Below are 13,577 nucleotides of genomic sequence, written 5' to 3'. Positions count from 1 at the left end.
TGGTAGTTTCTTTCTTTTTTTTTTTTTAATTAGCAATAATTGCACCTCGGATAAACCTCATTGGCTATGATACTGCCGCTGCGCAAAGCTCTTTTTTTTTTTTAAACATTTATTTATTTTTGAGAGACAGAGACAGAGCATGAGCAGGGGAGGGGCAGAGAGAGAGGGAGACACAGAATCCGAAGCAGGCTCCAGGCTCTGAGCTGTCAGCACGGAGCCCGATGTGGGGCTTGAACCCATGAACTGTGAGATCATGACCTGAGCCGAAGTCGGACACTCAACCGACTGAGCCACTCAGGCGCCCCAAAGCTCTTTTAAAAAAAAAAATTTTTTTTTTAAAAAGTGTTTATCTTGAGAGAGAGAAAGAGAGTGCAAGTTGGGAAGGGGCGGAGGAGAGGGAGAGAGAATCCCAGGCAGACTCAGCACTGACAGTGGGGCTCAAACCCATGAACCCGTGAACCATGAGATCATAACCTGAGCTGATATCAAGAGTCAGATGCTTAACTGACGGAGCTACTCTATACCCAGCACGGGACTTGAACTCTCGGCCCTGAGGCCAAGAGTCACATGCTTTCCCAACTGAGCCCCCTGGCTTCTTTCTCTTAATGTAATGTTTTTGAGATTCATTCGTGTTACTATATGTATCAGTGTTGCTTTGTTTTGTTTTGTTTTTAATTGCTGTGTAATGTTCTATTATATGAGTATACGACTGTTTGTTTATCCACTTTGGTGATAAATATTTGAGTTTCCAATATTTTTGTGTTCCAAATAAGGCTACAGCGAATATTCTATAAGTCGGCTGACAGCCATACAGTTTCATTTGGGGGGGAGCCAAATACTTATGAATAGATTTACTGGGTTATAAGATAGATGGATGTTTAAGTACATGTGTCTCGACTAATCAATGATGAGGAAAATTATTGTCACTTAAAAATGCAATTTGACAGGCCAGCCTTTCAAAAGATTTTATTTTAAAGTAATCTCTACATCCAATGGGGGGGCCTGAACTCCCAAGCCTGAGACCCAGAGCCGCACACTCCACTGACCCACCAAGCCAGCCAGGTGCCCCGGGTAGGTCAGACTTTCAGAATAGAAGCTGTACAAGGGAAAGGAACCCATAAACAGAGCCCTTTGTGTTGAAATGGTTGACTGTGTGGTTATTTCCCTCACTGCATTTGTTACAGGAGTGCAAACTGGTTTCTTGGGCGCGTTCCCCTGGTTAGGTGAACTCTGCTATCGAATTACGGGATCGGTTCACTAGGATAGCTGTTTATTAGTTTCTGTTTGTCCCCTGATGGGCTGTTTTAGAAGAAATGGAGCTGTCACCCACATCAAGATCCAGAACACCGGTGATTACTATGACTTGTACGGAGGGGAGAAGTTTGCCACCTTGGCTGAGCTGGTCCAGTATTACATGGAACACCACGGGCAATTAAAAGAGAAGAACGGAGATGTTATTGAGCTCAAATATCCTCTGAACTGTGCAGATCCTACCTCTGAAAGGTCAGTGACTTAGCGCCTGCAGAGTCCGTGCATCCCTCCCTTGCCGTGGGTGCTTTCCCAATGCATCATGGGGCCTCGGCTTGTTCTGCGTCTCACGCTGTAACCTTTTTAACTCAAGTTTTACTGAAGGAAGAGTAAGGGGATCAGATTATTTTCAGAGCGCCTTTTCTCGTAACGGCACCTGTCAGCCTTCCTTACGCTTACCCTGCAGGGGTCTCTGGTTCTTCCTGGACATACTTGGTCCATGCAGCAATTTTAAGATTATTGAACTTGAGCATTAGGATAGAAAGGGAATGATAATGGAGACGCCCAAACAGCAACAGTTCTCGTACTGGCTCCCAGCTGTGCGGCAGTGCCACCAACAGATGTCAGCTCACCCTCGGAAGCCGAAAAGCAGAGAATCCTTTCCTCAGTTCTTTCAGGTTGTGTCCACAGATGTGGAGAATGACTTTGCTTAGGGGGAATCCTATTATTTCAGAGATCTACTGCCCCCACCCCCCACCTTGTGTTGGAACTAAGCTGATGAAAGCCAGGGCTGTACTTGTTTTCATTGATTTTATTGGTTTTCTACATCCCCAGTCTTCTCTCTGACTCAGCACAAATTCAGGGTCCCTTGATTAGGTTTGTATATTTTGTGTCTTCAGGTAGGTTTCTTCAACTTGCACCTCTATGTCAATGCTATTATATGCCGATAATTTGTTTCTCCAGCTACCACCGTAGCTTCAAGCAAAAGGCTGTCCGCCAACTCAGTTTATTTCTAAATTTTACTTTGTTCAGTTGAGGGTGGATGAAACATAACTCAAAGTATATTCCCCTTGTGATGAGCCATTAGTACTGTCTTCCACGTGAGTGCCTGCTTTCTTACCAAGATCCTGAGGGGGAAAGCCATAATTAAAAAAAATTTTTTTTTATTATTTATTTTTGAGAGAGAGAGAGAGAGAGAGAGAGAGAGAGAGAGAGACAGCATGAGCAGGGGAGGGTCAGAGAGAGAGACACACACACAGAATCTGACGACAGGCTCCAGGTTCTGAGCTAGCTGTCAGCACAGAGCCCAATGGGGGGCTCGAGCCCACGAACTGTGAGATCATGACCTGAGCCAAAGTTGGATGCTTAACCAACTGAGCCACCCAGGCGCCCCAAAAGCCACATTATTAATATGACTGTTTTCAGATTTTTAAATGTTTGTTCGTTTAAGTAATTTCTACCCCTAACATGCATGGGGCTTGAACTCACTACCCTGAGATCAGAAGTTGCATACTCTTCCAACTAAGCCACCCAGGCACCCTATTAAGATGGTTTAAAATTTTTTTATTTTTAAATTTTATATATTTATTTTTAAATTTTAATGTCTATTTACTTTTGAGAGAAAGAGACAGAGGCGTGAACATGGGAGGGGCAGAGAGAGGGAGACACAGAATCCAAAGCAGGCTCCAGGCTCCGAGCTGTCAGGACAGAGCCTGTTGCAGGGCTCGAACCCACGGACTGTGAGATCATGACCTGAGCCAAAGTCAGACACTTAACCAACTGAGCGACCCAGGCACCCCTCCCCGCAATTTTTTTTTAAAGTATACTTATTTTTGAGAGGGACAGAGCAAGAGTGAAACCCAGAATCTGAAGCAGGCTCCAGGCTCTGAGCTGTCAGCAGAGAGCCCAACTCGGGTCTTGAACCCACGAACTGTGAGATCATGACCTGAACCGAATTGGACGCTCAACCACCTGAGTCACCCAGGCGCCCCATGTTTTTTTATGGTATCTTAGAGTAATGCTGTCTCAGAGAGACAGAGGACATCAGAGGACGGCCTACATCAGGACTCTCAAGTGCTGGGTAAAAATGCACTTTTTTGGGGGGGCTGGGCCCAAAAAAGATTGCTGGGCTGCCTTCAGACTTTGTGTATCACTACCTCTGGTTGTGAGGCATGGGAATTCACATTTTTTTGCAAAATCCCTCACCCCTACTCTAGAAGTTATGTGCATCAGCGTTTGAAAGGATAGCCCAGTATATGGTCCAAAGGTATTGACAGAAAGCTTGGAGGCTGTTGAAAGTATTGGCTGGACATATTAAACAATCTGGAATGCTTAATTTAGAGTGAAAGTCCTTTTTAATGTAATATTTACATGCCAAACCAAGGGGAAACATTAAAATGATTTTCTGTCTCTACCATTACTTTCTATTTTAATTTCTTTAAATGGTTGTGTTTAAACAGTTGGTCCTTTTACGGTAGGGCATGGAGAAATGACAAAATGCATTTTTAAAGGCTGGGAGATTAAAAAGAAAATAGGAAAGATTGAGGACATTTGTTTCCAAATGAAACAATGACTGTGGGCTCATTTAAAAAGTTCAGTGGTTATTCTTAACATCTTTGCCATTTCTCCTTCCTGCTTGGGCTGCAAATTATGTCTTGTGCAGGAGTGACTAGTCTCTTAGAGGAATGTGTCTTTTTTAGTTTTGGGAGCTTGCTGTGTATGATAGTTTTGTGAAAGAATGCTGGGAACTCGTGGCAGAACTCAGTTGGTTTTCATTTTAAAAATTTTAGGTGGTTTCACGGACACCTCTCTGGAAAAGAAGCAGAGAAACTATTAACGGAGAAAGGAAAACATGGTAGCTTTCTGGTACGAGAGAGCCAGAGCCACCCCGGAGATTTTGTTCTCTCTGTCCGAACTGGTGATGACAAAGGGGAGAGCAATGATGGCAAGTCTAAAGTGACCCACGTCATGATCCGCTGTCAGGTAAAGCCGCACTTGAACTATGAGTCTGGCAAAATGTCATCTTGGGGTGATTCCCCCCGCCCCGAAGAAGACAGACATCACTTCCGGTGTCAGATTTTCTCTGCTCATTTAGTTACAGGCTGATGTGCTTTTAGAACGTTATTTATTACAATTGTTTCATCATTTCAGGACTTTATTATTTATTTCCAGTCTGTCTCTGGCAGACTAAATCCTGCCTCTGCGCATCACCTCTGCCCTGTACTGTCGAATCTGTTTCTGCTTGGTTGTGGCTGGAGTTGGCCTCACGCTCCATGTTTCTAAGTGATGGCCTCGGCTCCTTAGGATTGTCACAGTCTGGCCTGTGACGCATTTGCCTTCATGTTACAGAGTTCCTGCATTAAAGCTCGGAGAACTGAACCCACTGTTTCTTGTTTTTAATGTGACGGGACTGAGGTTGATTCTTGGTGAACTGTGTCAAACTTCATTTTGACATCGTTTCTTAAATAGAAGCTGCTCACTTACGGCTTCAGTTTTAAAATTACATAAATATTTAAAAAAACAGCTACTTATTGAGGTACAACTCACATACCATATAATTCAGCCTTTTAAAGCAGACAATTTAGTGGGTTTTGGTATGTTCACATATGATGCAACCACGGACACATTCCAGAACATTCATCACCCCAAAAAGAAACCCTGTGTCCATTCCCAATCACTACCCACAATTTCCCCTCCCTCTGGCTCTTGACAGCCACTCATCTACTTTTCATTTTTATGGATTCGCCTATTTTAGATGTTTCGTATAGAAGGAATTATGTAACATGTAGTTTTTGGGTCTGGCTTACTTTGCATAATGTCTTCAAGGGTTACCCAAATTGTAGTGTGTGTCCATAAGCTCTATTGTCAAATATCCCATTGCGTGGCTAGAGCAGATTCTGTTTATCCATTAAAAATGGATGGGCATTCTGGCTATTATGAATATTGCTGCTGTAAACATTTGTGTACAGGGTTTTGTGATATTGTCTATTTGATGAGACAACGTTCTCATATTTTCTTTTAATTTATAAAGTACAGTTTCCTTGAGTTCTTTGAGCATATTTATACTAGCTGATTTCAAGTCTTTCTGTGGGCTTTCTCAAGGACAGTTTCTATTATTAAGTGCTTTCTCTCCAACGTTTGGTCCAGACTTTCCCGTTTCTTTGCATGTTTCATCATTTTTTTATTGGCAGCTAGACCTTATAAGTAATACAATGTGATGACTCTGGAAATCAGATGTTTTCTTTTCCAGGGTTTGCTGTCACTATATTTTTTTATTGCTGCTGTAGTTGTTACTCTATGTTTCATGATTTTCCTATATTCTTTGCTATGTGTGGTCTCTGAAGTCTTTGCTTGGTTTGCTGAGTGGTCAGCTGATCATTAGCCAGACATCTCCTTCAATGCCTTGAACCATTAAGTCTCCTTGCCTTTGGGGGGGCGGTGCTGTGTGTGTGTGTGTGTGTGTGTGTGTGTGTGTGTGTTGGGGCATACTTTCAGTGCTCTAGCGGATTGTAGCTCTGCCTTAGCCTTCACCTTTTGTTTGTGCAGAACCTCAAGGTCAAGGTCAACTAGGGTGAAGATGAGGGTTTTCATGGATCTTCCCTGGACTTCACACAGCACACAGCCCTGCTCAGTCACATAGCCTGCTGGGTTCTCAAGTATATGTTAGAGGTTTTTTTTTTTTTTTTTTAACTTTTGATTTAAACTCGAGCGAGTTTATATATAGCACAATATTAGTTTCAGGTGTACAATATAGTGATTCAACACGTCCATGTAACACCTGGTGCCCATCACAAGCGCCCTCCTTAATCCCCATCACCCATGTAACCTGTCTCCCCACCCACCTCCCTTCAGGCAGCCATCAGTTTGTTCTCTATAGTTAAGAGTTTGTTTCTTGGTTTGCCTCTCTGTGTTAGAGGTTTTCCAAGCCCTGTGTGGACATCATGTAGATTTTCCTTTTTCCTTTGGTCAGTCTCTTATTTGCTTTAATGGGTGTTGCTGTATTAAACAGTTGCTGCAGATTGTTTTTGACTTTTTTTAATGTTTTATTTATTTTTGATACAGAGAGAGACAGAGCACGAGAGGGGGAGGGGCAGAGAGAGGAGGAGACACAGAATCGAAACAGGCTTCAGGCTCTGGGCTGTCAGCACAGAGCCCGACGCGGGGCTCGAACCCACAAACTGAGATCTGAGCTGAGCCGAAGTTGGAGGCTTAACCGACTGAGCCACCCAGGCGCCCCCCTGCAGATTGTTTTTGGCAGGTCCCTTGAAGACAGGGCTCTTCCAGGGAGCTGCTAACCAGGCCTAAACCAGGAATATCTCCAAGATGTTACGGGTTCAGTTCCAGACCACTGCAATAAAGTGAATATTTGCAACAAAGCGAGTCAAATGATATTTTTGGGTTTCTCAGTGCATATAAAAGTTATGTTTGTACTGTACTGTAGTTTATTAAGTGTGCAGTGGCAATATGTCTAGAAAACAACAGAAAACATACATTTTTTTGACAACATACTTTAATGAAAAAATAGTTTATTGCTACAAATGCTGAGCTTCATCTGAGCTTTCAGCAGGTCATACTCACTGACCACAGATCCCCATAACACGTACAGTAATAATGAAACAGTTGAAATACTGGAAAAATTAGCAAAATGCAACATAGAGACACAAATATTTTTGGAAAAATGGTGCCAATTGACTTGCTAGATGTAGGGTTGCCACAAACCTTTAATTAAAAAAAAAAAACGATGTATCCGCAAAGCACAATGCAGTGCAGGGCAATAGAACAAGGTTTGCCCGTAGGGATTATTCTCTGGGGACAGGTCTCTTGAGAGAGTTCCAGATTCATTCTGTCCCCGCCAGCTGTGCTGTGTGGCCGGCTTTCACAGCTCCTGTGCTTATGAGGCTGTCGGTTTTCAAGGCTACAGAAGAGCTAAAGAGATGCACAGGAGCATAGGGTGAGTTAAAATGCCACGGTTTGCTCCTCACCAAGATTCAATTCTTTTTCTTGAATAAATGTTCCTTGGACTGGTGTAGGTTCTTGGTTAATTTTCAGAGTTCTGAAAAACATTGATGACAGTTTTTACCAATATTTTTGTTGCTTTTATGGAGGAATGGATTTTCAGAGGTCTGTCCTTTGTTATTCTTTTTTAAAGACTTTTTAAAAAATGATTTTATTTATTTTTGAGAGAGACAGCGTGAGTAGGGGAGGGGCAGAGAGAGACACACACACATAGAATCTGAAACAGGCTCCAGGGTCTGAGCTGTCAGCATAGAGCCTGATGCAGGGCTTGAACTCACAAGCTGTGAGATCATGACCTGTGCCAAAGTTGGACACTTAACCGACTGAGGCACCCAGGTGCCCCGTTCTTTGTTATTTTGAAAGTGCTTCTCCCCCACCCCCACCACTGCAATTTTATTTTTATTTTATATTATATTGTATTGTATTGTGTTATATTATATTATATTTCTTTTTGGGGGGAGCAGAGAGGGAGACACAGAATTCGAAGCAGGCTGTGCTGACAGCTCAGAGCCTGACGCAGGGCTCGAAGTCATGAACCGTGAGATCGTGACCTGAGCCGGATGCTTAACCGACGGAGTCACCCAGGCGCCACTGAAATTTTATTTTTAAATAAAAGACTGTGCCCAAACATCTTCATATGTAATTTCTAGGGTTTTGTATTTTCTGAGATTAATGTTTTCCTGTTGTTTCCTTGAAGTCGCCTATTCTGATCTTTTTGTCAGAAAAAACTTCCTGGTCTCTGTTTATAAATTCCCTTTTAAATTTCATTAGAAGAGGAAAATAGAGACATGTGTGTCGGGCTTCAGTGCTGCCTACCCAGCCTTGGAGTTCGTTGCATTTCAGAGAGAAATTGTTGTTTACCTTCTCTTGAGCAGCCTGCCATATGGTTGCTGAGCCTGGAGTGTAAGTAAATAGTGAATAATGTTGCTTTTCATTTCTTTAAAATACTTAGTTAACTTATGAAGGGGAGACGTTTTTGTGCCCCGTTTGCTGAGGCGTACGGACTTAGACCTCACATTCAGTTCCACCATCCTTGCTTTCTCTCCTTTGTGCGACCACAGCCATTTGATCTTCCGGGGAGAGTTAGTCTCTGTACCTCAGCTGGGAGGAAAAATAGTAATTTGATGTAAAGGTAATAGGATGATTTTTTTTTTGTCTTGAAAGGAACTGAAATATGACGTTGGTGGAGGAGAGCGGTTCGACTCTTTGACGGATCTCGTGGAGCATTACAAGAAGAACCCCATGGTGGAGACGCTGGGCACAGTTCTGCAACTCAAGCAGGTGAGCACGTTTGAAAGCTAACGCTCCATCTCCCTACCGAGTTTTAAAAAGTCCTGACACAGCATATTCTAAATAGAAGTAGAATAGTATTGTGAACCTCCACACGCCCATCACCCAGCTTCAGTGGTGATCAACTTACCAAATCTTGTGCCATTACTACTGCACTCAACTGCTGTCCCCCTGCGGCCTTTGGAAACGAATTCCAGGTATTACATCATTTCCATGCTTATCTCCATGTGTATCGCAAAGAGGCCGTGTAGAGTTTTTAAAGCAAGCTTTTACCAAGTGTTCCTTCTAGGCCTCCCTCTGGTTACCTTTGGGTGATTACACTTACTCACTTTGGAGTTAGTGTTACTTCAGAGTCCACTCTTACTTCCTAATGGCAAATTTTATCACCTCCCCAAATTATGTTGGCATCTGTTTATGAAGAAAAATAGGTTTGAATTTATATCAGCAGAGTGAAGTGTGTGTGGAGATTGAAGAAAGATACATTTCCTGACAAAACAGAAAAGAAAGCGAAACTGTATTTGAAAACTTTTATTGTGAATTACCATGTCCTTTGAATTTCCTGTCCTTGCCTTACAAATATCAACATGGACCTCTTTCTTTTTCTTTTTTTTTTTTGCATTAACACTTTTTTTTAATAATACTTTATTCATTTCACACCAACTGCTGAATTTGATTAGCCCCTCAACACAACACGCATCAATGCTGCTGAAATAGAAAGCCGGGTTCGAGAACTAAGCAAATTAGCCGAGACCACAGACAAAGTCAAACAAGGCTTTTGGGAAGAATTTGAGGTAAGTTATTAAAAAAAATTTTTTTTTACTTGAGTTATTAAATCCTATTTTTAATGAGAGAGAAGTTGGCCCTGTATTTGGAATTGGATCCAAAAGACTCGAGTCTGTATTCTTTCTTAATTCAGCTGTTGATTGACACGGAGCAAGTTGGTGAGGAGCTTTCTCTGAAATAGAAGGGCGTTGTGCTCCGGGAGGAGGGAGCTGGCGGTCATATTCACTGGATGAGCCAATAGCTCCATTTGGCTCTTTTGGTTTGGACTGCTGGCAAAACCCCAGAAAAACAAAAGGATCTAATTCCTTTGGACGATTTCCAGCATTGGCTGGCTTCTTCAGAGAGAATCTATAGCCTTACTGCAGTGAAAGTGAAATACCTCATGGTGGTTTTAACTTGGGAGTTGACATTTCTAACTTTGGGAAGTTAAGTGAACTGATTTCTTGCCTGAAACCAAGTTGGGTAGGAGAATGTCCCCAGGGGGAATGTGCTCTGTTGCTATTCTCCTCTGGGATGTCCCTTACCAATTGATATTGTGGTCGCGTTCTCTCTTCTCATCCATTTGACTGAAACCTTCCCCAAAAGCAAGGATTATACCGTACTTACCTGCCGTTATCCCTAGCATGTGGCGGTGCCTAGTACACAGTAGAAACTCCATAAATACTTGTTGAATGAGTATTTACATTTAGCTAATATTTATGTCACCTTATTATTACTGCTCTCTTTATGGGAACGATGGGCTATTCCATACATCCATACATTTCTGTAGGACGTTTAGAATTGATCGATGTGGAACCAACAAATGAATGGCCACATGATGTCCTTTAAACAACAGGCCAGATTAGCTTGTTGAGGCAGACTTTATTTCCATTTCACAGAGGAGGAGGCCGGGGCCTGGGGAGGTTAAGTGAACCGTCCAGTGCGATGCCACAAGCACCGGCTGTTCCGCAGCACTGAGGCTGGGTCAGGGAGAACAGTCACAGTCCTTGCTCCACATGGCTGAACGGGAACTTGAACTCAGCTCTAGTTCTTCATACCAGGCATTGGGGTAACTGCCCGGGACACTGTGGAGGACGAGATGGATAGGGTTCCTGCTTTTTTTTTTTTTTAATGTTTTATTTATTTTTGAGAGAGACAGAGACAGCATGAGCAGGTGAGTGTCAGAGAGAGAGAGAGAGACACACACAGAATCTGAAGCAGGCTCCAGGCTCTGAGCGGTCAGCACAGAGCCCAATGCAGGGCTCGAACTCATGAACTGTGAGATCATGACCTGAAACAGGCTCAAGGCTCTGAGGTGTCCGCGTAGAGCCTGACATGGGGCTTGTGCTCATGAACTGCGAGATCATGACCTGAGCCAAAGTCAGACGCTTAACCGACTGAGCCACCCAGGTGCCCCCAGAATTTTTTAAATTATTATTTATTTATTTTTGAGCGGAGGAAGCACAAGTGGGGATGGGACAGAGAGAGAGAGGGAGACAGAGATACTGAAGTGGGTTTTGCCTCCAAGCTGTCAGCACAGAGCCGATGTGGGGTTTGAACTCACAAACTGTGAGATTGTGACTTGAGTGCAAGTCGGACACTTAACCAGCTGAGCCACCCAGGCGCCCCAGTCAGTCAGAATTGTTAAATCTCAAGCCCCCTGCTTTCTTCACTGTGTCCCACCAGGGGGTGAAAATAAAGGGCAGCATTTCTATTCATTTAATTACATTCTCTTGTTTTCATTCATTTCATGTAGTCTTTATAAAGCCTCATGAGATAGGATGGATGAGTACAGAATTGGAATGGAAAACCTATTTTTCCAAACTTTTTAATATGCAGAATTTCAAATCTGTCCAAAAGCAGAGAGAAGAGTATAATCACGGCAATATGTCTACCGCCCAGCATCAGCAGTTGTTGATAGGCGGCCAGGCTTTTTTTTAAGTAGGCTCCGTGCCCAGTGTGGAGCCTAGCCTGGGGCTTGAATTCATGACCCTGAGACCAGGACCTGAGCTGAGATCAAGAGGCAGACGCCTAACCGACTGAGCTGCCCAGGTGCCCCATGGCCAGTCTTTTTTAACTCCCCCCCCGCCCCCCCCCGTCGACTCCCCCTGTCTTGGCTTATCTTGAAGCAAATTCCAAGTGTTTTTTCATCTGTAACTTTCATTTCAAAAGATCATAACCAGAATATCACTTCTGCTCTTAAAATTATTAACAACAATTCGTTCGCTGCTCACATGTTCCTGACCGCCACGCAGACACGTGCGCACACACATGCAGTTTGTTGAATTGTTTGAATTGAAAAGATGTTGAGGGCTCCCGGCTGGCTCAATCAGAGGAGCATGTGACTCTTGATCTCGAGGCCGTGAGTTCGAGCCCCACATTGGGTGTAGAGATTACTTAAATAAATAAAATAAAAAAAAATTTTATTGAATGTACTATATGAAGTAGATGTGCATAAAGAACCCCCATGCATCATTATTAACTTTGCCAATTACCCCTGATACTGTGTTACTTCCCTCATAAGTGCTTTAGTATCTATGGACTTTTTAAGAATTTATATTTTAGTTAATAGACAGTGCAATGTTGGTTTCAGCAGTAGAATTCAGTGATTCATCTCTTAAATACAACACACTCACTACTCATCACAAGTGCCCTCCTTGGCGCCCATCACCCATCTAGCCTGTCTCCTGCCTACCTCCCTCTGTCAACCCTCAGTTTGTTCTCTATCATTAAGTCTCTTGTGGTTTGTTTTCCCCTCCCCTCCCTCTGTCTGTTCATCTGTTTTGTTTCTTAAATTCCACATATGAGTGAAATCATATATTTCTCTTTCTGTGATGCACTTATTTCACTTAGCATAATACACTCTAGTTCCATTTTGTTGCATATGGCAAGATTTCATTCCTTTTCTTTTTGATGGCTAAGTAATATTCCAATGGTATATGTGTGTGTGTGTGTGTGTGTGTGTGTTTATACATACATATATACACACAGATACCATGTCTTCTTTATCCATTCATCAGTCGATGGACACTTGGGCTCTTTCCATAGTTTGGCTATTGTTGATAGTGCTGCTATAAACATTAGGATGCATGTACCCATTTGAGTTTGTATTTTTGTGTCCTTTGGGTAAATACCTCATGGTGCAATTGCTGGATTATAGGGTAGTTCTATGGAATTATTATTATTTTTTAAATTGTAGACCCTTTAGGAAAGGTTTAAGGGTTTTTAAACATTTTTTAACTAGAAAAAGAGGGCATGTGCAAGCCAGGGAGGGAGAGAGGAAGAGAGAGAGAGAGGGATAAGGAAAAGAGAGAGAGCATGTGTGAGAGAGAGGGGGGGAGAGAGAGAGAGAGAGAGAGAGAGAGGGAGGGAGAGAGAAAGAGAAAATCTTAAGCAGGCTCTGTGCTCAGCACTGAGCCCAGCGTGGGGCTCTAACCCACAAAACGTGAAATCATGACCTGAGCCCAAACCAACAGTTGGATGCTTAACCAACGGAGCCACCCAGGTGCCCCGATAGTGAGCGGTTTTTTCATCTAGATCCATGTTCATCTTACACTTTATTTTATTCATTTATTTATTTGTTTAATTAATTATTTAAGAGTGAGCTGGGGAGAGGGGTAATGGTGGGGAGAGAGAGAGAGTCTCAAGCGGGCTCCATGCTCAACACAGAGACTGACATGGGGCTCGATTCCACAACCCTGGGATCATGACATGAGCCCAAATCAAGAGTCAGGGACTCAACTGACTGAGCCACCCAGGCGCCCCATTACACATTCTCTTAAAGTGGTAGCTGAGGCAATCATCCGTACCCAGCACTTTCCTTACAGTGACTGTGACCTTTTTAGTAGAAGTGACCGCGGTGAGGTGGGTGTCTGTGGCAGTGGTGGGTTCTTGAACACTAACTTCCCTCAGGGAAACAAAGTCAGACCTTACCAGAGAGCCTGTGGCAGCAGGGGTGTTCCTCACGGTCCTGTCGGTGGGGTCAGGATGTGAACTTAGACTGTCTCCTAGCCTGACTTTTCTGGCCTTGGAAAAAGAAGGCTGCTTCTAAATGCTGACCTGATGGTTTCACGGTGGCATCTCTAATTCAGGTCATCTTTTATACATGACTCACAACAAAATGGGGGGATTGAGTTGGCTTTTGGGAGAAATGGACAAAACAGGATCATGTCTGTTCTCCATAAAGGTCAGGCTGAGGTGAAAAATTGTTATTCATCAAATCAGAGCACAGGATTAACATTTTATCTGGTAACTGAAGCTAG

At 43.1% G+C, this 13,577-nt stretch overlaps 1 protein-coding gene and 1 pseudogene across 2 annotated transcripts in view; one reads left to right on the top strand and one right to left on the bottom strand.

Annotated features, from left to right (window-relative positions):
• The window catches only part of PTPN11 (protein tyrosine phosphatase non-receptor type 11), an 83,376-nt gene that overhangs the window by 25,568 nt on the left and 44,231 nt on the right, over positions 1–13,577 (top strand). For both annotated transcript variants that reach the window (XM_029921750.1, XM_029921749.1), the window contains exons 3-6: positions 1,309–1,503; positions 4,038–4,230; positions 8,428–8,544; positions 9,231–9,344. In XM_029921750.1, coding sequence (XP_029777610.1) covers positions 1,309–1,503; positions 4,038–4,230; positions 8,428–8,544; positions 9,231–9,344 — 619 coding nt within the window. The remainder of the gene's footprint in view (positions 1–1,308; positions 1,504–4,037; positions 4,231–8,427; positions 8,545–9,230; positions 9,345–13,577) is intronic.
• On the bottom strand, positions 6–90 carry LOC115278537 (annotated as a pseudogene).

Source organism: Suricata suricatta, chromosome 14 (genome assembly GCF_006229205.1).
Source record: "Suricata suricatta isolate VVHF042 chromosome 14, meerkat_22Aug2017_6uvM2_HiC, whole genome shotgun sequence".
NCBI lineage: Eukaryota > Metazoa > Chordata > Mammalia > Carnivora > Herpestidae > Suricata > Suricata suricatta.
Note: the sequence above shows the minus strand (reverse complement) of the source record. Positions and strands in the feature narration are given on the sequence as shown.